We start from the raw sequence: 26,787 nt of genomic DNA on the forward strand, positions 1-26,787 counted from the left end.
ACTCCTCACAGGCAGCCTTCTGGGACTGCATGCGAGTTCAAGGATAAAAGCCAGCCTTCTTAAACTAGGTTATGAGGCTAGGGGAAGGTATCAGAATTTGAATAAATGTCAATATCTGTCCATGCGAGTGATGTGTTATTTGGCAACTGTAAGCGTAATTTTTGATTTCAAATTATTTGGGCATGTAAACTTTTAATTCTTAATAATAAGACCAGAGATGATTCATTTACATATCCAGAAGTGCTCATAGACAGCTGCCATGTCTTGGTGTGAGAATCCTGTACTTTATTTAGACAGCTGCAATTCAACAGTCAATTTGTTCCAATAATATCAACTCATTACCTTTCATGATATGAGCCAAAGTGTGTCCAGGAAAGCCACACCATAAATCTCTGAGCAGAATAGTAATCATTGTCTTCATTCTCTTAGCATGTGCCTAGCTGTCATCCCACACTGAACAGAAAGTCCCTGGCTTTAAAGTAGGGATCTCCTCATCCAGTATCTCTGTCCCTGATCCAGATGCTTAAAACGGGATTAATTGATTTTTCCCCACCTGAGGGAAGCAAATCAAAAAACACATAATTATCAGCTTAAGAATTTGATATAGCCAAAGTGTTAGCACATCATTTTCTTTTACAAATCCAGCAGTCATGAGTCATGCTACAGGATGTCTTATGAATCTCCACTAACTCCTGAGGGAAATATCTGGCTATTTAGCTGCTAAGTGTTCCACTATGTTCACTAGCTAATGGCTAAGTTTACATGCCAGCTGTCTGGTGTTGGATAGTTAGGGTACTGCCTGCTGTGGCTAAGCTAAGCTAACTGTTAGGCCAGCTAGCTAACCTACATCTTGATTTTGTATACATTTTTATGTATTAAACAACAGTATTTTGTTTATTAACATTAAGAAAAGTGAGCTTTAGAAGTGCTGGTCTTCAGATTGTTTAGGTTTAGATTTAGAGCTAGCTGTTTCCCCCTTACTTCCAGTCTTTATGCGAAACTCAGCTAACTGGCTGCTGGCTGTAGCTTTAGGCTTAGCATACAGAACTGGCAGCACCTTGACATCTAATTCTTGGCTAGAAAGCAGATATGCATTCACCAAAATCTTGAACTATTCATTCAACATAAAAGTACTGATTAGCGCAACTAGCATCAATCCGGTAATGCATTTTATAGTTTTGCTTTCTAATATATTACAGCTGCTGAATGCAAGCATATCAATAACCTGTATTCAAATTTGAGAATGGGGAAAATTCAGCTTTCACCACAGTGCGACTCATCTCAGGCACTCTGTTCTGAGACAGAGAGAATAATATGCCCATGCAGTTATTTTCACCTCTTCCTCACATCCCGCTGAGTCACTCAAGACAAAATCGCATTCCTATGTCTCATCTACCCTGCTAGCTGAAGCCATTTACTCTTCATCGATCATCTGTATTCCTTCTCTGACTGGACCACCCTCTGAAACTCTCCAGCCTCTCGCCAGATCCCAGTTGCTGATAGACATCTCTACCAGACAGTCCTGTCCATGTTCAAAGTCCTTCAGAATGTAATGACACCCCTTAGGTCACGGCGTGTTGGGCCGTGTTACTCATTCATGACCCCTGTGATTATCCAGACGCTGCATATCATCTTCTACCACAGGCCACAGACACATTCCAGCCGCGAATCGCGATGCCCCCTGCAACACTCAGTGTTTTTGTACTTTGACATGTATGTGGCAAGACATGGCCCTTTGCTTGTGCACTTGAACTTCACCTCTAAATGGCGAAGAGGGGGAATATCCTGTAACTTCATGCATGCACATAACCATATGCATTTACTGATGAAATGCTCAGCCTCTTGGCATTTTGGATACACCTAGCTTCCCTTCCATGGTTTCTCTTTTCAATGTTTTAATAGGTGTAGCTGACACTGCACTCATAGAAAAAAATGACTTGCTTAGAATGGCAACTATAAAATAAATTTGCACAAACATAAGTGAGCCATTACTGCAACTTGAGACATATGGCACATAGAATTCACTGGTCAATTACAGGCATGTCAGTGTGTGAGTGTTCATGAATGGGGGCAATAAAAAAGTGCCCCACCGGCAGGAGTATTAATGGCCAGAAATGCCTTTAACCAGTACCAGCCGTCTTGGAGATGGGAACTACAAGTGAGACTTTCCTGCAGATGGGAGAGAAAAAAGAGATGGAGGAAAGAAAGAGTGCCTTTTACTGCTGTGACAAAATGCTGTGACTCTTTAAAAGTGGTTGACCTCAGGGGCCCTTAATACTAGGAGGGCCTAGGTTGTCTGTGGGTGACTGATATGTATTTTCCTGTCTGACTTCCTGTCTACTCTCTACAGAGAAAGTTAAAAGTGTTACAGCCACTTGAGCTCATCTCAGTCCATCCATTGCAGACACCACATTCATTTCAGCTAATGCAGAGAAAAGTGCCACAATTACAGGAAAGCTGGCCAAAGAAAATACATGATAAATTTGATCGAGATAGTTCCGCTGAGTACCCCTCTTCCACTGGAATATCAGCGAGACAGGAACAACTATGTTGAGCCTGGTTGGAAGTGTGTAAACACAGTATTACTGCAAGAGAAAATAAAAACGTTTATCAGACCTAGGCAAATGGCTGTTTTTAAGCTGTCATGGGTGGCACAAAAGGCTTCAGTAAAAGGTTTCTTTTTTTTTTTTTTAAACAGTCAGTCCCTAGTCAAAGGCAGTGTGCAGCTTTGTGAGCTGCTATGCTTGAGGCTGATGTTGGAGTTATTCCCAGCCATACATCCTCTGGCATAAACATGTCAAATACAAGCTGGAGGAGGAGAATCTATAGATGTACCTAACACCAACAACTCCTATGGGGAAAGTTAGAGGCCTTTGACAGCTTTATGGAAAGACAGTACTCCATCACCCAGTGTATGTTATACTGAATACCAACTTGTTAAACACTAAATAACAATGGAAGAATGACACCAGGATAAGATGGTGTAATGGGCATCTTTGCTTTGTGAACACTGTGTTCTGTTCAATCATAACTTTTCAATTAAAAAGAATCAAAATACTGGCAAGTTCACAGTCAACCTCGTACGCCAGCCTCCTTCTCTGGAATTCAGGATTCATTTTCTTAAACTTGTCATCACTGACTATAAGTAGACACAATAACAAACATGCAATACTTGGGCCGCAGTGTTGTGAAACTCAAAGAACTAGTTTTTCAAAATAATTCCAATCACCTCATATAAGGCAGAACTCCCTGCCTGAGGAATCTTCAATCATTCCTCAAAACTTACCTCTGCAGGACAGCTTTTCTTCAGTAAATCTGATGCTTTTCTATTTTTACCTGTTTTCATAGTACGTTCTATTCTATGAGGTCCTATGGTTTATGCATGTCTCTGTTGTTTGTCCTATGTTCATATGTAGGGTATTTGTATTGTTTTGTTTTCTTTATTTGTGTATTTTATGTATTTTTATGTATTTTATCTTGTTCTAAAGCACTTTGTAACTATGTTTTTGAAAGCGCTTTACAAATGGAGGAGTATCACTTGAAATGTGGGCAATACCATTCTTACATATCAGACATTTAATGGCAATGCTTTAAACTTTTAAGCATTCTCTGCATCACTGTCATGTCGGGTCTTTTTCTTCTTTCTTGTCCTAATCTGAGTGTATTATGTTTTCCTTATCTTTTGTTTACTTTTTGTCTGTATTTGTCTGTCTATCTATTATAGCTTCATTCTCTTTCTATTTTAATGTTCCATGTTATTTTTGATTGAAATACAGTATTTGCATACGTTTTGTTTATATCAATCATAAAAGAAAAGTGCTGGACAAAGAAAGTTATTATTAAATAAAGTTATTATTATGCCTGCTAAAACAGGCTTGGCACTTAAGTTAAAGAATAACATTTGCATAATAATAATTGGAACTGACATTTTGGAAAATACTTTTATTTGTTTTAATATATAACTACATCTTCCAAAATGATGAACTAACCTTTCTATTGTACCAGTATTGGTTGCATTTAAAGGAAAATGATGTTGGCTTGTCCTGTATTGCTTTTACTTTGACTTGAATGCTCAAATTGACAAAACCACAACTCATATTCTCTGTTCAATCATAACTTTTCAATTAAAAAGAATCAAAATACTGGCAAGTTCACTCAAGTTCGCATCAGTGAGGAAACAGCTTTGATGTGGCCACTCATCAATCCAACACAATATCAGATAATTATCTATTTTTCCACAGATGTGCAATTCCATGAATCATGAGAACAGCTTTTGCCATGGGCATATCGGCTCCCTTTCATTCTGCAACAGGGACAAAGTAAGAGTCAAATCAATCCTAACACCCTATGTATGTATATGTTTGTGGGTTATTGTCAGACTGTTGGCATTACTGCTCCAGACATCTCATACTGCTCCCTGCTGTCAAGCTCTCCCACTTGCTATCCAGACCCAGCAGGCCTATTGCATCTGTCTCAGTCTGGCCTGTAGCTACACACAGGCCACATGCAGAGAAAATAAGTGTAAGGGAAAACCTGTGTCCCTGTTCTGTTTAGCAACTCTTTACAGTGTATTCGCTATTAGTCCCTGCACTATCATTTGTCACCGGCTTTACTCTTCCTCCCTAACACCAAAATGATGATGAGTTCAATATGTTGTTTGCCCTCCAGACACAGGAGTCCAGTTCCTCTCCCAACAAACAATGGCTGGGTGGGCGAGCCCGTAACCTTTGGTGAAAGATGAAGGTTCTCTGTCACTGTCTGGTATCAGTTTCCAAGCAGGAGTTGAATCTGACAAAGCGAGAGCTGTTCAGCCCCGCAGCTATCTGCCCTGTGATGGACCACCACCTCTGTACAGCTCACTGTTGGCTCCTGTACACACAGGGTGCAGAGCTGGTTTACCACAAGCGTGGGCTGCTCAGCTTTCAAGGTCACTGACTTCAGTCACATACCTCAGCTTTATCGGCCACAGACCCAGGGGCCAGTTCTCCACTAATAGGGAGAAATTCTATTCATTACACCCTATGTGCTCCCATTCAGATGCTGAGACTAACTCGCGAGACAAGCCAGCAATACTTCCTGCTATAATATACCTGTGACATCATTGTCATTAGAAGAAAAAACAACACAGTGAAATGTAAGATAATGTAGATAACACTGATATATAATTCACCTCAGGGACTTTCTGAGGTACCTCATTAAAGTCAAACTATTGTAGTGATTGCTGGCCGAATCCCAGTATCCTCAGTTTACCCCATTATTTACACATTGCACAGTGCACACGTACTGTGGCTCCTCTTTTCTGACGAACCTGACTTGTATTCCGTGGTAAAAGAGTTGTGAAACTGCTGAGTTGCCAGATAATTTGGGGACTCAATAACACCTGAAAAGATTCAGGCAAACTTTGATCTGCCATGATAGGGGACCCTCTTTCCTTTGAAAAGATTGTAGGTGTGCTTATTTACCTAATACCCTACACTGCAACATCCGCTAGCTGAATTGTCTTTACACATTTAATTTTTAGATGTACTGTGTGTATTATTCCATGCTCCTATAACTACTTTTTGTAGTTTTAATATAACTTTTATCAACTAATCACACACACAAGTTTTCATATGCAATCTTCTTTTATAATTCAGTCCCAATGCTAATGAATGCAATGCAAAGAGTTGAATATAAAAAGTGTGGCTACAGTGATGTGATCTCTTGAAATCTGAAGCTTAAAGTCAGACCAGAGCACCACGTAATAAATGATGTGCTAAAATACTCAATGTGCCAACTGTGACCTCGTATAATACACAAACATAAAGTTTTGAGTAGTTCTTAGGTTAAATGGGAGTATGCTAATGTAAGAGAGAAAGTATTATTGATGAAGTTGGCCTGATTAGAGAACCATCCTGCTTTACTGTAAATGTCGGGACTGTGCTTCCTTTTGCTGTTGATCCAGGAATGCAGCCAAGTGAAGTTGCCGGAAAACCAGCACCAGATTAGCTGCTGAGCAATACAGATTTAGGGATGTTGTATTTACTGTTTTTCTAAGAAAGCAATTGATAACAGAAAATAATAACAGTCAAACTAACAATATCTTTCTTTGGAAAGGAAAGGCCAACCCCTTACTGCACAGGATAACATCTATAATAGGAAAAAGGAAAAAAAATCAAAGTTGAAAGAGCAGATTTGTTGGCAATGAGGTGAATTTCATTGGAACATGGCTTGTTTGGATTGAGAGAAAGAAGCTGGGATGACGCACAAAATGACTGGTGTCATCAATCAATCCAGCTTAACACCACTTTTGTTTGAATAAATCAGTTCAAAAGGTAAATCAGGTAACTCTCTAGACAAACACTTGAATTCCTAATATCACACCCTGGAATCAATCAAACTAAAGTAGTGCAGGGAATCTGTTGTCACTCAATGCATGAGACATTTTCCACCTTTACAATAGGTGTTACACTCCAGCAGCGGCAGGCCAGACTAAACACAGGACGTCATGCTTCCCATTTGGAGGGAAAACATTTAATATCCAATCCATCTTGGTATTTTGTTGATGTTTTCTACTTCAATAAAACATTTTAATGTCAAACATATCCCTAAAACAAATTCACAAACAGTCAACCTCGCACACCAGCCTCCTTCTCTGGAATTCAGGATTCATTTTCTTAAACTTGTCATCACTGACTATAAGTAGACACAATAACAAACATGCAATTCTTGGGCCGCAGTGTTGTGAAACTGCAAAGAACTAGTTTTTCAAAATAATTCCAATCACCTCATATAAGGCAGAACTCCCTGCCTAAGGAATCTTCAATCATTCCTCAAAACTTACCTCTGCAGGACAGCTTTTCTTCAGTAAATCTGATGCTTTTCTATTTTTACCTGTTTTCATAGTACGTTCTATTCTATGAGGTCCTATGGTTTATACATGTCTCTGTTGTTTGTCCTATGTTCATATGTAGGGTATTTGTATTGTTTTGTTTTCTTTATTTGTGTATTTTATGTATTTTTATGTATTTTATCTTGTTCTAAAGCACTTTGTAACTATTTTTTTGAAAGCGCTTTACAAATGGAGGAGTATCACTTGAAATGTGGGCAATACCATTCTTACATATCAGACATTTAATGGCAATGCTTTAAACTTTTAAGCATTCTCTGCATCACTGTCATGTCGGGTCTTTTTTTTCTTTCTTGTCCTCATCTGAGTGTATTATGTTTTCCTTATCTTTTGTTTACTTTTTGTCTGTATTTGTCTGTCTATCTATTATAGCTTCATTCTCTTTCTATTTTAATGTTCCATGTCATTTTTGATTGAAATACAGTATTTGCATACGTTTTCTTTATATCAATCATAACAGAAAAGTGCTGGACAAAGAAAGTTATTATTATGCCTGCTAAAACAGGCTTGGCACTTAAGTTAAAGAATAACATTTGCATAATAATAATTGAAAATGCTATTAATACTAGTACTTAAAGGAAATGACATTTTGGAAAATACTTTTATTTGTTTTAATATATAACTACATCTTCCAAAATGATGAACTAACCTTTCTATAGTACCAGTATTGGCTGCATTTAAAGGAAAATGATGTTGGCTTTTCCTGTAATGCTCTTACTTTGACTTGAATGCTCAAATTGACAAAACAACAACTCATATTCTCTTCACAAACTGATCTCTACCTAGTTATCATGCTCCTAATCCACCAGAGAGCTACGCACAAACCCTGTGTGGTTGGTAAAAACACTTCAGGTGCAAAAAGACTGTGAGAAGACACTTGAGTTACGGATGTTATACAAATCAACTTTACGAGGATACTGGAGCTGTGTGAAACTGTTTAATGGTGCCCTCCCACACAAATTCTGTACAAATAAATCTTTTCTAACTACAGAACAAGCCGGGTAGCACTCTGACCATACACAGTCAGTATGCTGTTTACATTGCAGTCAATGGCTGGGTTCAGTTATTTAGTCACAGTATATAAAATGCAGTGACACACAGCTACACCAGCAGTTAAGAGACTGGTGGCTTGCATGTTATGTGATCATGATGAAAGAACACTTTCCTCTAATGAAGCTTGGCTTAATTTGCAAAAAATTCCATTTGTTTCTCCTTAATTAGGCCAGGAATAGGTTTGGGTTGCATGGTATGGTGCCTCACTTGATGTAAGGGAGGGGCTGCCACGTAGTGCTTTTATTGCCTAACTGTTTGTGAGTCAAAATGGCATCTTTTATGTTTAAATTAAGCATCATGTTGTGGTTCATCAGTATTACAATGGATGTGCTGGATAATACATTTGAATTTGTCTTGCATCGACAGCAGCACTGTGATGAAACAAACATGTAGTTTGTTGCGCAAGACCGAGAGAAGCCCCCCATTTGAACAATGACAAAGTCAAACCGATACATTTATCTCTAATGTTTTCCTTTCCTTGCACACAAAATTTAAAGTCATAAATGTCAGAGAAAGCAGAAATCAGGCCTATTCTCCTTTGTTCTTGCAGCATTCTTGTGTTGTTCCTTTAGCTACAGGGTTTTGGGAAAGAGTGTCAGTTCTGTGGCTGTAACTCTACAGCGGCTCCTAAAACCAGACAGAGCTCCATGGTTTCAAGGGAACACTGTTGAGTGTGAACATCAAAAGTAATGAAACACCACAGAGGACAAAAAGCTATCAGTGGAGTAAACAACCATCAGCGGAGGAAACGACCATCCTCACCTTCAGATCAAGGCTGCCTACAAATAAATAAAGGCAAGAAATTTATCTCTACACTAAAAAAAAGGCTAAGCAACAGCCCACATTTTTCATACAGCTGTGAGCTAACATTAAACTGTAAAGTGTGTGTGTGTTCGTGATACAAAGAGAAAGAAGGAAATTGGGGAAAAAGAGGAAAAAATATGAGCCTGCAGAGACACTAATATTGCATGTGATTTCATTGTCCCCTTGTGTGAATGACTGTGAATGAGCTGTGCGCTTCTAATAATTTCTCATACACGTGTCCACAGATACAAGCTCTGAGGACTGTTATAATGCAACATAGTGCTCATGTACTCAAGTACTCATGTGAATTTGAGCATATGTGTGTATGTGTGTGTGTGTGTGTGTGTGTGTGTGAATGAACATAGCTGCTTTGAACTCACAGTCATCTCCTGGCTCTGGCCCAGGATCTCCAGCTGCTGTTGGATCTCTTGGAGCCGCCTCTCCTGCCCTCTCCTCTCCTTTATATCCTGCAGGACCTTCTCTCCTGGCTGCGGGTCCCCATCGCACTTCCAACCAGCCTCTGAGCCATGGCCCTGATACACAACAGACACGGCCTGTTCTCACAGAGAGCAAACAACACATTTCAATGTGTATGACGTGTTTGGGTGCACTCATAGAGCTGCCCTCTCAGTTTATGGCTGTTACTAGGACACATTAAAATAGGGATCAAAACCATATAGCAGTTCATCACAATGAATTTGTGTGAAAGTTTTACATTCTGCCAAGACTCTTGAGTTGTAGTATGTTTGTCTCTATTAAAATGTCATCATTGTGGTATGTCTTAGAGATGTATGCAGCACGCCACAGTTCTTTCCTGCATTTTTAAAGATAGTAGAGTAAAATCAGGTACTCATTACAAGACCTGAGAAAGTCTAATACCTTAGCTAGAGTTACAGTCTACATACATACATCACATTTATGGCATCCACGTTGATTTGGGCACGCTGGGTTTGACACAATGCACCACAAGTTGCATCCAAAGCAAACTCTGAAAATGGGTCAGGAGGAAATAGGAGAGTCACGCCTGGAGAACCATCAACGGACAGCTGATAAGTGAGAGGCTTGTCTTTCTGACCACGGGTCAGATCTTTTTCACTGGGCCTCAGTCACAGAGAGAAAACAATCCAAAGTGAAGTCATCAGAACCAAATCAGTCATATTGGTTTATCTCATATATTCAAACAGGCCATTGGGCTGTCATAATCTATTTTGCTGATACTGAGATACCACGCCATGCTGAGGAAATAGCTTCTATAGATGCAGCATGATGAGCAGTAGGTGCTGAAAAGTGAGCATAACTGTGGTCAATCTCAAAGGTTAGATTTGGTAAAACTGGTAATATCCCTCCCCAAACCACCCACCACTTATTTCTTTAAGATGGATGGAAATTTCATGACCAAATGGACAATACCATAGACAGAGACCAGTGAATGACCTGTGGTGGGGTCACGTTTTGACCTCTAAAAATACACTGCTACTCTATAAAAGCAGCAGCTAGGTCTAAAAAATTGTTGGGTCTGAGAGGATGTTGCCAACCACAGGACTGTTTTGGAGTGTCAGTCCAGCGCCATGTGGTTGAAATCTCCATCTCTCTTGGTTAGTCTGGATGCCAGGCAGGCGTATGTATGATCTAATAATGTTGAAATTGATGGATATTTCATAAAATGTCGACATCTCAGTAGGGACTTGCATACAGCGAAATGGTAGGTTACAGGAGACAGCGGGACACAGCAGAAATTATAAACTGAAATACTGCGTTACTAAATCTGTTATGACACATTTATTATCAGGGATGTAATCTTAGTTAAATCCAGGGCAGGAAGGGAGTTCAGTTAAGTTCAGCCAGTGTGTTGAGAAGAAAAATGAATGCTTCTGCCCTTGTTAATAAGCAAAACAGACATGTCTACTTGGCTAATGTAACATATTGCATGTACACAGTTTTTTGGCAACTGGATGATACCAGTGTGACTTAAATATTTATATTTTGGCAAAAACAAGAACCTCCTGAGAACAGTGTGTGGCCTCACCTAGCCCTGCCCCTTGTCTCCCTATAGGGAAATAATGATAGCTTCTATCTGAAGCCTCTTTTAAGTGGTCGTTACTAGAGCCTTTCTGTTAAGACTCTCTCATCCAGACTACAAAAGCCAGGACCACGACGGGATCAGACTCCTGTCATGCACCAGAGTGAGAAACACAGCATTCCAACCAGGAAAAATAAAAATTAAAGTCTAGCTTTACCACCATCCTCACACCACTAAATGCATGTTTCCAAAAAAGTCCAAATCTTTGGGAGAAACAGTTTATTTAATTTGGAAACGACAGCTGCCCTACTTTGGAAGAACTATAGACTCCAAAGATGTCTGCAAGGTTTAGTCACAATAAAGCTATCAATGACCAAAGTCTGAATGACTTTGGCATGTATGTCAACATATTTATTTCTGCTCTGTCAACAGGATTACACAAGAAGTACTGAACCAATTTGCACCTAACTGGTGGAGGGATGGGGCTTGAGCCAGGGAAGAACTCATTAAACTTTAGTGCAGATGCACTTAAAGGGAGATCCAGGAATTTTTTTTATTACTTTCCTTGATATTGTGAGATAGGGAATATTGCAACTCCTTTGTCAATTTCTCAGGAATTTATGTATAATTTGTTGCAGAACCAGACAATAATCTGGATCTCACAGATGTAGGAAGTTTGGACTTGGCTGTGGTCTATGCTCTTCTGTGTGCTATTCTTACTAAACCAACACTCTCTGGCTATATCAGTACCCTACAAATTCTGATCAGTGTAAGGGGAGAGTCCACAGTCCTTGACTGAACCTTTCTAATCTGACTCCAATTACAATATTAAACACTCTGCATTGCTCTGAGCTTTGTTGTCATGATCTCTGCATTCGCCCTGAATTGTCTTCTTTCACAGTAATATGTTAGTTACAATAACAGAAAATCAAATTAATTTGAGAGGCTTACGTAGCTTGTGGCAAACACAACGATGCTAACAACAAACTGGCAACAAAATGTAATGCTAACACAGGCAGTTAATGCATGTGCTAACATTCCATTATCAACACTAAACACAAAGGACAACTGTGGTTGATGGGAATACCATTAGCTTTGTGGGTGTTCAGTCATAAATCAGTATATTTTTGACTTGTTTATGGTGCTTGTCGGGAGATCACCAAAGTCATTACGACCTATCCTCTGGGCACCATGATTGTCTGTACATTTCATGCCAAGCCATCTAATAGCTGTTGAGACATTTCAATCTGGAACAAAGTGGTGGACTTGCCATCAACAAGAACAGATCCATCACTACTGAGCCACAGCCATAACCAGAAAAAAAAGAAAATGACATGTAAAGTAAACTGTAATATGGCCATGTCACGAGAGGTTCATCAGTTCTAATGCTTGAAATGAAACATAAAGTTAAAACAGATTTTACTTTGTTGCAAACTTTATAATATGTGAATACGTAGTTGTTTTGACAAGTGACAATTGAAAACTATATGAGATCAGAAGTGTAAAATAGGGTTGACTTAGAGGTCACTTTCTGTTTCATAAAAGGCCAATAACTTCTTATTTGCAGTACTTTGTTCACAGCGTTTCTAAATATATAACTGATTAAGCAATAATAATAAATCAATGCAACAACTTTAGATCCATTTCCAAGGCATTGGCAAGACTCAACAGTATATTAGTCTTTGCTCTTATGCCAGTTAAATTGTAGTAATGATTCACTTCTTGGAGAAGACCGAGGGAATTATGTTTCTTGACCACACCAGACTCAAGTGGTTGCTCCAATACATTATGGCATTTGTGCTTCTCCTCCTGGAATGTCTGATAGCGTTCACTCAATAGGAGGTCAGACTGAGTGACTTCCAAACAGAGTAAGGCAGAGAGACCAGGGCTCTGCTTATCTGAACATCAGCCAAATGCTTGTAATTGGCTCTCCTCAGAGTAGCCACTTGACATACTAATGAAAATCTCCAATAATCACATCACTTATCTGGGTCACACAACTGCTGGGTGGCCGTGAAGATCTGGACTTTCTTTTCTTTAAGTATGACAGACATGTCAAATATAATTCACCTTTAAGAGAAATGTATCTCAGGAAGGAAAGGTTGAGGAAATATCCTTTCAGTGGCTCTTGATTTGATGTTACATTATCTTCATGAGTAGCTATAAAATACAGCATTGTAAATACAGAGTATTACTCTGACTGCCAAGTGCATCTTGAACTCAAAATGAATGTTATTAAAACAGAAAGAAAAGTTCATTCATCCATGATATGATGACTCCAGAGAAGCCGTCCTTGTTTTACCCTACGGTTCAGATTTTGCTTTCCCACACTATGAAAAACTGAATGGCTTGCCAATTGCCATGAGCAAAACAATTGCTAGTATATTATTTGTATGACCTCCAGATAACTTATATCAATTCATAAAGTGGTTATTGATATCCTGTGATCAATTTTATGATTTCAAATAGAAGCAATACATTCCTTTCAGAGGTTGTCATGGCGTTTGAGTGTGAAACAGCTGCAGCGGTTGATGGATGATCTGCTGTTGTCCAAAGTGACGAAATAGGAAAAATAGTGGGGTATTATGTTGTGCCAAACATTTCACTTCAAATAAATTCAAAACAAATCTTGGATGCCTAACATTCAGCAATACTGAGTGTGCTATAGCTTGATGTTCCCATTAAAGGAACATATAATCATATCACACCAATCATATTAGACTGTGGAGAGAGCCAAAGCCTGGAGCTTCTTCTGTGCTCCACTGTGGGTTGTATCTGTGGTTTGCCTTGCAAAATATAACAGCCGGATCCTCTCATGCAGACACATTCTCAGATGTATTTCATAAACAGCAGGAAAACAAGACAAATGATTAGGTTGCCATCGTTTATCAGTATCTCTTGCATCCTGCAGCAAAATGTGTGTTATAAACATGCACCAAACCACCGCTCGCTTCAGGTTCCCTCTTACATTAGGTGTCTAGCAGGACTGTTTGAAGCCAGAGCGAGCCACTGAAATAGCTTGATGGCCTTGTTCACACACTCAAGACAAGCAAAACAAGGCCAGTGTGTTCTTAGGCAGCTAATCCAAACAAGTGTCAACAGTAAATTCATAGAAGCTACTGCATACTCCAAACAAACTAATCCATACAACATGTGGTCTTTTCAACAACATCCTTCACACCTATTTCGAACTCACTAAAATCTAAAGTAGGTGGAGAAGCTACATGCCATAGGAAGGACTTCTGGGCCATATTTGCAAACATGATGCAAAGTGTTATAAAAAAAAAAACAAAGGGAAAAAATAATGGCTCAATGGGTTTTCCTTGAAAAGCACTTATGTGATGTGGATGCTAGCCAACATTTCAAACAGCAGTTTGTTTTAGCATGCAGTAGCCACAAAAGGGCTCATTGGCCTAGACTCTCAGGGCCGTTGTTAAATGAACAATGTCTGTTGGTCACATTAAGTCACTCAGTCATTAAAAAACAGACTATGCAAATAATGGAAACAGCATGTTTTTTGTTATAGACCGAGTTACCATTTTACTAGGCAATCTAATGCACTCCAGTACAATAGCCCTCAGTAAATTCCTATTGTTTTGTAGCTTGTGGTAGTGAAGTGCTATAAAATACATAAATATATATATATATATATATTTATGTATTTGTATTTGTGTGTGTGTGTGTGTGTGTGTGTGTGTGTGTGTGTACAGTATATAAATTGGACTGCATTACATTGAAAAGGATGCTTTTCAGTACAATGCTGTAAGTTGACTATAGGTCTATAGTTTAAGCCTGAAAAATATTACAACTTGGGCACTGTGCCAACAAAAACTGAAGATTTTAGCTTCATAAACATTGTGCTACTGCACTGGTTTGCATTAGATAATAAAGATGCAACTGATTATACCAGAGAATACCAGCCATCGCTTCCTCTCAATGCTTCTCTCTTATTTCTCTCCCTCGGTCTCTCTTCAAATCTCAAGTATAGTAGGAGCTCTGGCTATGCCACGTGGACCCAGGCTATCTGCCAAGGCCTGTCCACATGCCTTGCCACGAGCACTCCCAGTGAGAGCTCAGGAGTAAGCAGTTCGGAAGCTATGGCTGAGAGTCTATTGAGCCCCCCCCCCCCCACTTATTTCTTTCTCTCTCAGATTGAAATTTTGCTGAGTTACGACCTATAGTCATTTGCCAGGTTTTGAGGCAAATGTGCTGCAAACAGCTGTCTGCCATACACATGATATACCTACCTGCATGTTGACACTTGGATAAGCAATGTCATACAAACAAATGTTTTTAATTCTGCACCACTTGCCTTGTACAAAGTCTGAACACCATAACACCCCCCCCCCATGCCCACCCCCACCCCCCCTGATGTGAGGGTTTATATATCACCATCTTAGAAATGTCTCAGATACAATATTTGTTTGCATCCAAGTTGTCTTTTTCCCCTCCAGAGGTTATGTTTTTAAATTAGTACTTTGGATCCCTGGTAGATGACTTGGTGATTGCTGAACATTCCTGAAGTATTAGAAGATTCACTTGTGGGTCGTCTGGACTTTATACTTGTGTTTTTTCGGAATTGAGGGTGGTCTGGAGCAGTCACTGTTGCACAAATCAAAACCTCCTGCTAAATCCTATGATCAAAAGAGCATGCTGAATATGATACTGGATTAAAATATCTATACAACCTGTGTGTTCTTACTATCTTTGGCATAATCCAAAGAGAAATCAAAATTCAAAAAATGTTTGATCTGTTTTAAGTTTTCATTGTTCGGGTTGTGGAGAAAAAGCTTGCATTTGTAATCTCTCCAATACGTTGTAAATACTTCACAGTGTACAATTTTATTGTTGTTAAAGAGAGACTCGATAGATCATCTCCGCCCATCATCACTTTGCTTCATTCCCTTAGCTAATATAAGGTAATTTTAGTTTGTACCAAATAATGACACAGACAAAATAAATTTGAACAAAGAGCTTAGGCTGCAGACCATGCTAAATGTTTATCAAAAGCATCTGGAGGGAAAAAAACATTCAAGCATCTTTTTGCACTTCTTGTCCCTCTGTGAGCTCTGCATTGTGAAGTATAATATCTGACCTAGATTTCAGCTGTCAACAGTCTTGCACAAGTTTGTGGTATTTATTTCTGCCATTATAGAGAAAATGTAGGACTGTGAGAATCGTCAGTGTGAGGTTTCAAAGAATGATTAGCCTACTAACAGTTAGCCGAGTGGAGTCCAAAACCAAAATGAGTCGTTTTTACACATTTTTTGTAAGCGAAGGTTAGCTGTAAGACAGCTACAAATGAATGCACCGGTTGTACGCAAGACCACCATGTCTAAAATTCACAGCACGGTCTCCCTGAATACACAGCTAGAGATTTTGTTACAGAGCCAAAATAGTTGTTCATCCTGTTTCCAGCATTTGTGCTGAGCTAAGCTAACTAGCGGTAGCATATTTACCGAAACACATAATGTGAGTGGCAGTGATCTTCTCATCTTGGCAAGAAGGTGAAATTCCCAAAATATCAAATTATTCCTTTAAAATATGGTGGGCTCTGCCCACACATTGAAATTTAAAGAATAGTGGGTTGTGATAATGTTCTAAAATACTTAAGTGTTATTTAACTTGGGCCATGGTGACGGGAGATTAGCAAATATTTTAAGGTTGGTTTATTGTTAACAGATGACTTTGTGACTAAATTATCCGCTATGGGGTGTCATAATGAGTGGAACAGTCAAAAGTTAGATCTTGACCAAGACAAGGAAAAACCTTTGAAATCACTTAACACAACTGCTGCTGTGGATAACACCAGTGGGAGAGGCGTTTATATGAAGACAATAAACTGGGACTCATGGGAATTATAGGGTGGGGAAGGGTGTGGAGTCTATTCTTTTTGGCCAAGTTAATCTTGTGAAAAACACCAAGCATGCCACATGACAAACCTGACATCTCAATTCTCACCATGCAGCTGTCGAGCCATCAGAAAAATATGTAAACCACAGAGGTGTCAAAGATATTAGAGTTCGACAGATATTAGAATTTAACCATTTTCAATGGATAAATTCCAGTGTTTTCATGCCAATACACTACAAGAACACATTCAATGCTGGCTACCAGTTTGATGAGTTTCTGTTGTGAATTAGCATATTTTCAGTATTTCAGTAGGGATATGGACATTGTATTCCAGAGGACAGTTTCTTCCTTGGCACAGAGGATAAAATGTCTTGTTTGTCTTCCTGCTGTCATCGTTATTAAGCAGAAACACAATGCTCTCCTACTTTTTTTACTTTCTAGTTCTGGTTTTATTTTTAGGTCAGTGCACAACCATGTATATTACATGTATGTTTCCTGTATCACATGCATGAACATTATGAATATGTCATGAACTATTTGGTGATGTAAAATAAGAACTAACCTACATCTTAGATGGATATAACGTGACCAAAGCTTTTCCACACATGTTTAATTATATGACTGGACTAAATAAGATAAATTTGCAAACTGTCTGCTGACCGCATTGTGTCGGTCAAAAGGGCGTTTTCTGCCCATAACTCTGCTCTCTCACTTAACGTTTGCTGTAGTTAAAATCATGGTTGCTCATCAGCAACCACACAGTGTGACTAAGTGACCTCATAGTCTTACATCAAAATATAGCCAGCCAATACACAACAAAAACACAGCTGGAGTTACTATGCAAACGCATAAGAAGCTGCAGCCCTCTTGATTTAGGGAGCAATCTGATGCAATCAAATACAGAAGGACAGTGAGTTAGAACCATAATATCGTTCATTAATTTTCATTGTAACCACAATTTCAAAAAAGCCACATTTGAGAGAATAGTATGCGTAATTCTAATCTGTGAAACACACACATACAAACACACCCATGTCACCAAACACCCAGCTAATTTTCATGACAGAATCCCCTCTTCTTCTTCTTCAAGCTGTGGGTGGTGCAGGCATTACCACACAGTGGTACAGTAGGAGGGGTTTACTGTACATTAATCTCATGTGCCAACAGATGTTTTTAATGACTGGAAGGCTGAATCCTGAGAAAGGGGGAGAAGAATAAAGAATTCACAGGGAGCAATGCTGTCATAAGCACAATATTAAAGCTGTCCAAATAAAACAGTGTTTAAAGTTATGTTTTGATTCCATTCAATCCAGATCATTAAAGTAGAGTTTGTGGCTACCTGACCTTTTTCCCTAGCATCAAAAATCATGAAGGAAGAGCCACGGGCAAGGAAAGCAAAGCTTTTTCCCATCAAGACTTTCACCGTGACTCACCGTTTGGCCATGTGATGAGTGATACTATGCTTTCACAAACACTGATGCTGTGGTTAATATCACGATAACATGGATTTTTCTATGCCTTATCAGTCAGTACACTACAGTATAATATGCACCTGCCACTGCATTGCCTTATACAGATGGAAAGTGAAAAACCTTCAATTATAAATAGCTGATCCCGACACACTGATATGTGCTTTATCACTAAATATGCAAGGCTAAACTCCCGAACAGATGAAATCCAAGGATGAAAATGATTTGCTACAAATAGATACTTAGCTGTAATATATGGGCTATTGGTCTTGCGATCTAGTATACAGTGGCTATCGTATGTAAGGAAGCCGTTCTGCATGTGTTAATCTCTCCAAATGAAAGGGGAAGCCTTGCTCTTTTTCTGGAGCTGGCACTCCTTCACCTCCACAGGCTCTGTAATTAGGTTCTGATGGGGGGCTGACTCTCCTCTGTGGCAGTGTACCAGCTGGTGGCAGGCCTCACAGACTGCATCCACCCTCACAGGCTTGATGGACGAACTCACTTAACCAGAGAGAAGCTACTACTAAGCTGACTGCACAGGAATGTGCAGGCTGCTTTTTTACTCAGGATATCAATCACGACTTATTGGGAAGGGATGCCGCCAGGTTCTGAAGTCACAGGTTCTGAAGCCCTGACTGATCCTTTATGAGAGAGTGTTCACTGGAGAGACGTGAATAACTCCCTCTTCTGTGTAAAACGTGACAGATGATCGATTCGACGTAGCCAGAAGGCAAGAGACAATGACAAACGTGCAAAGCCAGGCCATGATTTAATATGGCTGGGGAAAACAGTTTCAGTGGTGTTGAAATAGAGATATGATGATCTCTTTCGTGTACATTAGAGACTGCTCTGGAATGAGCAGGCAAACAAGCAGGTTCCTGAACTGCTGTCCAAATGGTTTCTGTTATGAACCCTGACTGGAGCAAGCTGCTCCCGAGAAGAAAGGTAACCGCAAAACAAAAGCATATTTACTTTTATGACCACCTTTAGGATTTATGGTACCTTACGTGGAATGAATGACTGGCTCTGAAAGAGATTTACTGTGTGTGCTGTATATCCTTAATATACGCCACAACAGTGCAGAGGGATTTAGGTAGGTTAAGAAAAACAGCTACTTTTTAAGCCCTACAGGTGTGGTGCTCCCCAACCATTTCCATTTTTATGTTATATACTACATGAAAAAACTAGAAGACAGTGAATTTTAAATTGTTTGTCATTAGCAGTCTGAAGGGGAATCATCTGTAACCAGTTACTTGAGACGTGAGACAGAGTTTTGTGTCATTGTTTAATTCCTATAGACATGCCTGCATTAGACGTTTCTGCAGTAATGAAGAGCAGATGATGGATGGATGATGGGGAATTTTACTTTCTCAAAAACCTTTTTAACTCGACAAGATGATTAAAGGGTGGGAAGGAAGGGAAAGTAGGTTACACAAACTAACACATCCAGCTGTCCAGTAAAGTCACAGTTTTGTACTATTGGCCGAAAGTCAGCTCCATGTCACGTGTGGAAGTGTCTTGCACAAGGGTGTATTGCCTTATTTTGAAAAAAAAGTCTAACTTAATGTAACGGTCACAGTTACTGAGGAATGGACGCATTGCACTCATTCACCCATAGCACCAGTTCAGCCATCACAACTAGTTCAAACTTTTATATATGATTTTTGGGAATTTCAAGAGGCAGTGAGTCACATTTTGATCTAAGCACTCCCTGGAGTTCAACTATTGATCATGTACACATCTGGTTGGGCTCAATCAATTCTCAGTGGAACTGATATGCAGCTAAATCTTATAGTGAAAACTGGGCTTTTGCACCCTGTCTTCATCAGACAATGGATTCAATCATATTCTCTCAAATTTCCAGGCTGACTTTCTGCACATCACACTGAAACCGCCCCTGTGTGTCCCCCTGCACCATTTCCTGCAAGTGCTACAATTAATGATTATTTGCTTTATCGATTAATCTGCCAATAACTTTCTCTGGGAAATCAGTCAGTGAAACAGTGAGAAAAGTTTATCACAGTTTCTCAGAAATTGGTCATCAGATTGTTTGTTTTGTGTAACCAGTGGACCAAAACCCAAAGATATTCATATTATCATCATAGAAAACTAAAAATGAATCAAATGTTCACATTTGAGAAGTTAGAGCAATACATTTTTACCATTTTTATTTAAAAAATCACTTAAATAATTAATCAGTTATCAAAATAGCTACAGATTAATTTTCAGAGCCAATAGAATTTATTAATTGACTGATCAACACAAAACTTTGCTTATTTTATTATTACTTTAATCTTACAGTTATTGTAAAGCTACATCCCACACCAGACTATAGCCTGACCGATACTGGATTTATGAGGCCGATACTGATATCGATATTTGTGAGTTTAATAAACCGATAAATCTGATTATTAATTTCCTCAAATTTAGTTTTTGTACCGCTCTTTCTTATCACTTATCAGCATATACAGTGATACCAGTGTCAGCTGGTATACTGTGTCTGCCTAGTTGATTTATCAGTCTAGGTCCACTGAAGACAGTTGAAATATTGCGAATCCTTATCATCTAAACAGATACCGAGAGGGTACAACTTCTAATGCTAAGTTTTGTTTTACTGCCATTTCCATATGGCATCAGAAGAATGACTTAGTGAATTTACCAGACCAGTAACATAAATATTCTGGATATTATGACATAGATCAGGTCCTGTTCCAGCACTGGGATTCCAGCGGTGCAGTTCTCCCTTGTCTACATCCAGTAGTGATAGTAGAAAATGGCACACTCAGTTTGCAAAACTGCGTTATAAAGTTTTTATGACTTTGGAGACATCAAACATTTTCCACCGACAGGCTACACAAACGATGAGCATGCCATCTGGCATTAAAATATAATGAGATAAGGTCCTGAGATAACTCACTGAGCTCACGTCTAGGAGCAGACCCAACCCCAAGACCGACCAAGGCCTGGAAAATTTTTACAGTTGTAAATATCTGTGAAGTTGGTTCTCCACTGATGTGGTAACGATGTACAGATCACTCAGACAATGTGCCACATATAAAGGGTGGGCATTACGGGTTGTGGTACAAACTAATTCGAAGTTTATCAAATATATGAATGCAACAAAATATATTAATATATATAATATATTAAATAAATAAATAAATAAAGAGCATAATGAAAACGATGAATACGCAATCCAACCATGGACTAACTCAACATGTTACAATAAAATATTATGAATGAATAAATGTAAAAAAGTTACTACTGTTCATGTGGAAAGAGCATAATTCCTTTCATAATGAAACAACAGTCTAAGAGATATTTTTATTTACTTTACTAGAAGGAAATACAGCACAAGAGGCTTTATAATATGGCCTTCCTATGGAGTCATGGAAATGTGGATGGAAAAATGAGGCAACCCTCAGTTCCAAATTCCAGCAGCTTACACAATACCATTTTTCCAAACTTACAAATAGGGGTGTAACTCCCTGAGGGTCAGTAACAAAAGATTTAACTAGATGTTGCCATCGATGCCCTGCTGAGCTCACCTTATAATGACCTTGTCTCAGAGCAGCCCTGGATGGTGTCTGGTGGCGCTCTGAGAAAACACATTGCTATAGTGCCGTTGAAAACATACCTGGGGCACACTAAAGCTTGTGTAGGAGCTCTGCACTGAGAGAAATTCTTCCGCTGGGAGAAGAAGGCGCATTTTGGAGTCAATGTCAATCAGCTGCTCCAGGTCAGAGGGCTGCGGGGTGTAACCTTGGCCTGTCAAGAGTGACACAGCCCACATGTCCTCCTGGAAGAAAAGTATCATTGAAATAAGTCATAGCCCACTGGGTATAAGCCTGCTTTATTCTGTGGTGACCTAAATAGGGGACTGATTAACATTATCTATCTATTGCTTATTCAGCAAACTTATAAAAGTGATGTCTGAAACAGGGAAGGGTTAGCACTTAGTATCCACTTCTGGTTGGTGAACAGGATGCTGATCACTCTTCCCCACACAGCAACTGTAAAACTTTGACAATTGTCTCTTCCTCACACTGATTGTGTGTCCCAGCAAGACTCCAATTATATCCTATGGGAAACAGTGGGTGGGTAGCGAGCTCATCACAACGGTGATGTAAGATCTTGTAGCAAGACGATCATGCCAAAGAAGAGCACAACTCTACAAAGAACACAATTGTAACCTCTGAGAGCTCTCAAAGGGGAACAGAAGACAGCTGCCATTAAAATACAGAAAACATAAGCATCTGTAAACCAGGTGGAGCACCACACAATGCCTAAAGTTAACAAATGACGTCCACAAATTCTTATGATCCTGATTCGTGTTTCAAATGTACAGATCTGCTCTGATCGAGCTACTCTAAAGTATTAAAACAAGCAGCAGCTTGCTTGGATTTTGCAAAAATACCTCAGTCACAGATGTCAGCAAGCCCTCAATTTGCTCTTTGTCTTCATCTGCATGTCTTTAGACCATTGCATGAAAACAGACATAAAAATGTCACGGGCAGAATGACAGAATCAAACTATCACTTACAAAGGACCTCAAAGACAAGAAATAAAACACAGCCTCAGAAAAAAGTCATATTTTCAACCTTTGCTTAACACTACTCTGAATCTGTCCCTCTGATGGTATAGTCACGATTGCTAAGTTTATGTAAAATCAATTCCATCTGTAAATGAACAGCTGGTCATTTTGAGAGCATGTTTTTTTGCTTTTTTGTTGAGATGAGAAGCTAGCAGGCTGTAGCTTTACAGTACAGACAGGAGAGTAGTATCATTCTTCTCATTAATTCTCCACAAGAGAACAAATGAGTATGTTAGATATGTCAAACTATTATTATTTTTTCCCTAGAGATTTCTTTGGTACATTGGACAGTCCACAGTGAAGAGTCAGATGGGGCATGCACCCCAGATGTAATTGAAGCAGGGACTTTGCAAAATTATTTTGGCAAATCTGGATGTCTCTAGTAAAAATCAGTCAGTTCATTTTTCAAAAGAATCATCACACAGTTGTTCTTAAATCCCCAAAATGAGAACTTCCTCCTTTCATATAGTATGAGCCTATAGGTGAGAGATGAATGTCTGAGCTCCACCTCTGCAGCCGTAAAATCTTCTATGATTTCTGACTGCTACTGATTTATGGCCTTGGGTTACCAGAACTACACAAAACTGTGGAGCTTGTCAGGATGAGAGTCAGTAACATCAAAAAATGTGTGTGAGGAAAACAGTGAGCAGCAGCTTGTGGTTAATGTGTCCTGGGGGAGTCTGCCAAGAACTGGGTGAAGTCCTCAGAACTGAAGACGCATCACTGCCAAAGTCCTGGTGACATAAATAATGTGCTTGCTCCGTTACGGCCATTCATAATAGCAGGCCTCGCAATAACAGGAAGTCTTCTTCTAGCCAATAAAAAAACCCAGAGCATCTGCACTCCCCTCAGTTTGGTATCAGCCGCCACAATTACTCCAGTATTGTTCTAAAAGTCAAGGCAAACATCATAAATAGACCAGCAAGATGTAAAAAAATGCTTGCAAGCTGTCCCACGGATGCAGAGCTGTCGGGGTCAAGCTAAACGGAACCGTATGTGAAAGGTAAGTATGTTCCCTCTCACTTTCCAACAGGCTTCATCCCATCTGACTTCAAACTGGCCTCACAGCTGCCAAAAGGGCTATTAAAGCAAATTAAAAGTGAGAATAAAAACATTTGAAGTTAGGATGGTGAAACAGTCTGCTGCTCCAGGTGGCACAGGATGAAGAGCCATCAAAGGAAAACATGAGGCCTCATTCTCTTTGGCTTAAAGCTCCATCACTACACATTTGCTATGAGAACAACTACAGCTTGTAGTAAGGCTATATGAAAGATCCTGGCTACTGAATTTCACAGACACACCACAGAGGAAATTGTATGATTATATTAAAAAAAACAAAAAAAAAACGAATCCTTAAAATGTGGCGTTCCATGTGAACTGCATATGGCACTTCACATCTGGTTCATAATCGGAACTGCTCTGAGCAGTGAGACTCTTCTGGCCAGAGGCAGTCTCAGCTGCCAAGGAGTCATCAAAACATGGATATCTGACCAATGTTACTCTGTGTGTGACATTCTGAGGGCCAAAGTGTGGCTGGGTTATTCAAAAATGCCTAACAACATTATTCAAAAGGACAAATGTTAGATAAGGACACACATTCCAACAAATAAGATCACAAAAGAAACTGAAGATACAGATCGTCTTAAAGGGAACTTGAAAAAGAGAGACTGGTCCTACAGCATATGTTGTCTGTTAGCGCTACATGTCAGCCTACCTTGCTGTCTGCGCCTCTGGCACTGTCCTCTTCCTCTTCATCTATTTCTTGGAGGAGCTCAGCCAGACGCTCTTTCTCTGCCTGGGTCAAAAGCACTTGGCTCCCTTCACCACTTACTAGCTATTGCATTACACAACATTTGGGGGGAAAAAAGACAATGAAAACCATTATTTGCATCACATTTCTATTCTTTTCAGGGGTGCCCAGTAGGCTTAAAATGTCTTTTCTCTTGAACTGCAAATAAATATTTTCCTCATTGGAAAAACAAACTGTCGAGAGACTTGCTCTAAGTCATGCAATAAACCCCAGTGCTGCATTTGGCCCAACATGAACTTTGACATACCTCAATGTTTCTCTTGACAAAGTCCTTCTGTTTCTTCATGCTTTTTGAAGCTTCACAGTGGCTGCCTTCAAATTGCTCTTCCCCCGTCTGAAATGATTCTGTTGTGCTGCCTGGCGTCTTTTCACCTGTCAGACAAGCCGCTCTTTAGATTCCAGAAGGTAAATATTGAGAAAGTAAGTCAAAACTTTAATAATAACAATTAGCCAAACCTAATAAAAAATCACAGAATTTCTGCAGCAGTCATTTTTTAGTTGTGAGTTCTTATTCTGTCATCTGATCCACACAATTAAAGAGTTTGCAGCTGCTCAAAAAATCTTGAAACTGCGTGAGGCATAAATCATTTCTAAAAACTTATACTAATCTATGGCTGCATGGTGGCATTGTGAGTGGGAAGACCATGCTTTATCAGAATTGTAAGAGGTTCAAGCTCCCATGATAGCAAGCTGCCAACTTGCCTAAGTGTCTCTGGACAGAGAGACGCATTGAATTCCTCACAGTCTAGGCTGTTTTGGGGGGAAAACAGAGATTTTTTTTTGTTCTTACTCGTTAGAGGATATATATCATAAAAAGGCACAAGAGCTTGATCAGTAACTTGTTCATGAGTCACACAGTGGGTAAATTGTTTTGCATTCACCTCTGGAAAACTGCTGTAATATCTGAGTAAGTGTGCTACTGTCTGCACCAGCCTAGAGTGGAAAAATTACAGCTGCAAGTTCCCTGAGCTCATGGCGCCATCAAGTGCACAACCTGAAAACATATATTTTTGCATGGACAAAATATGGAAATATGTGTGCTGCATTTACTTTTATGTTTGATTTTCACTATCTCACTTTGCTCCAGATGTTGGCTGTGTCTTTCATGGTCACTGTCAGGAACCTGAGTTTCAAACACGGGCACAAAGTCGTCCTCCTCTTCTTCTGTCCCTTTAAGACAAAAACCATATTTTAGATGTCTCACAGTGACTACATTTCCTACACTTTCCAACACTGTTGATGATCTGTATGCTGTTGTTTTTGCTTACCACTGGCTGCCTCCAGAGCTAAAAACAGCCTTGTGTTCAAAGCTTCATGAGCACATTCACACCGACCTTCAGGCTTATTTTGCTGCAGAAAAATACACAGTATAATATCACACCAGAAGTGATGAGAGTGAACACCTTTTTCAGTCAAAAAACAGCACTGGTCTAGTGAACTGGTAATGTAAGAAGAGTGAATGCAAGGACTGTATTTACCAGTAGTTCTTGCCAGAGTTTTGTTTGAAGTTCTTTCCTTTGACGCTTGACTTCTTTTTCTTTGCTGATCTTTGCAGACAGTATTTCATCAAGTCGTCTCATTTCCTCAACGGCCCGGTGTAGTTCTGAATCTTCTCTCTCTTCATCCGTCACATCAGTGTGACACTGACCTTAAAGAAGCACAAATATTCTACTACTGTGTGGAGTAACGTAACTATAAAACTGGACCATCTTTAAACTAAGTTTACTACTCCATTGCACATTATCAATAACACCTACCTTGGTCAGGACCACTCGCTGAGGGGCAGATTACAGTTTCTTCAGAGCTGCTCTGGAACTACAGGGAGTTGTTTTCCAGAGTTATTGAAAGTTACGACTTTTTTTAGGTCAATAACCAAAAGTTTTGTTCTGCCAATATATCATGTCTACTTTACCTGAATATCAGCAGAATCGTTGGTTAAAACAACAAGGGAGAAGGGAGTTGTAGGACAAATTCTGTCACCATGAGGCAATGACACGCTGGACACACGGCTACCTGTTTGCTCACTCGATGCAGGTCGGGAAATGTCCTCTAAACTCCCTCTGATAATTTCCATAGTGTGGTCCTCTTAAGCTGTGTTTCAAGAACAAAAACGTATTTGTTTATTAAATTGCTGTTATCTAAATTAAAAACGTTTGTCAAAACAAACTTTCTACACTTTTCCGCGAAAGGTTTGGTAACTATGGACGCAAACACTCCCGGATGTTGTAACTATGGAAGTATACATTTGTTACTATGGCTACCGAGCGAAATCGAGGCAGCTCAGCTGATCCTTCA

General features: G+C 39.5%; 1 protein-coding gene across 11 annotated transcripts in view; it reads right to left on the reverse strand.

Moving 5' to 3' along the window:
* fsip1 (fibrous sheath interacting protein 1) overlaps positions 1-26,787 on the reverse strand; it is a 30,562-nt gene that overhangs the window by 2,934 nt on the left and 841 nt on the right. Inside the window, exons 1-11 of one of the 11 annotated variants that reach the window (XM_071497680.1) lie at positions 26,405-26,778; positions 26,250-26,307; positions 25,971-26,140; positions 25,761-25,842; positions 25,543-25,662; positions 24,740-24,864; positions 24,397-24,516; positions 21,726-21,887; positions 9,127-9,300; positions 8,705-8,721; positions 3,275-8,606 (exon numbers count right to left, since the gene is read on the reverse strand). In XM_071497680.1, the coding sequence (XP_071353781.1) occupies positions 8,707-8,721; positions 9,127-9,300; positions 21,726-21,887; positions 24,397-24,516; positions 24,740-24,864; positions 25,543-25,662; positions 25,761-25,842; positions 25,971-26,140; positions 26,250-26,307; positions 26,405-26,566 (1,188 nt within the window). In that variant the 5' untranslated portion in view covers positions 26,567-26,778 and the 3' untranslated portion in view covers positions 3,275-8,606; positions 8,705-8,706. The other 10 variants (XR_011693603.1, XM_071497679.1, XM_071497683.1 and 7 more) reach the window with 10 other exon arrangements.

The sequence above is a fragment of the Trachinotus anak genome, unplaced genomic scaffold, assembly GCF_046630095.1.
Source record: "Trachinotus anak isolate AG129_WGS33_773 ecotype Australia unplaced genomic scaffold, CSIRO_AGI_Tana_v1 ptg000015l, whole genome shotgun sequence".
NCBI lineage: Eukaryota > Metazoa > Chordata > Actinopteri > Carangiformes > Carangidae > Trachinotus > Trachinotus anak.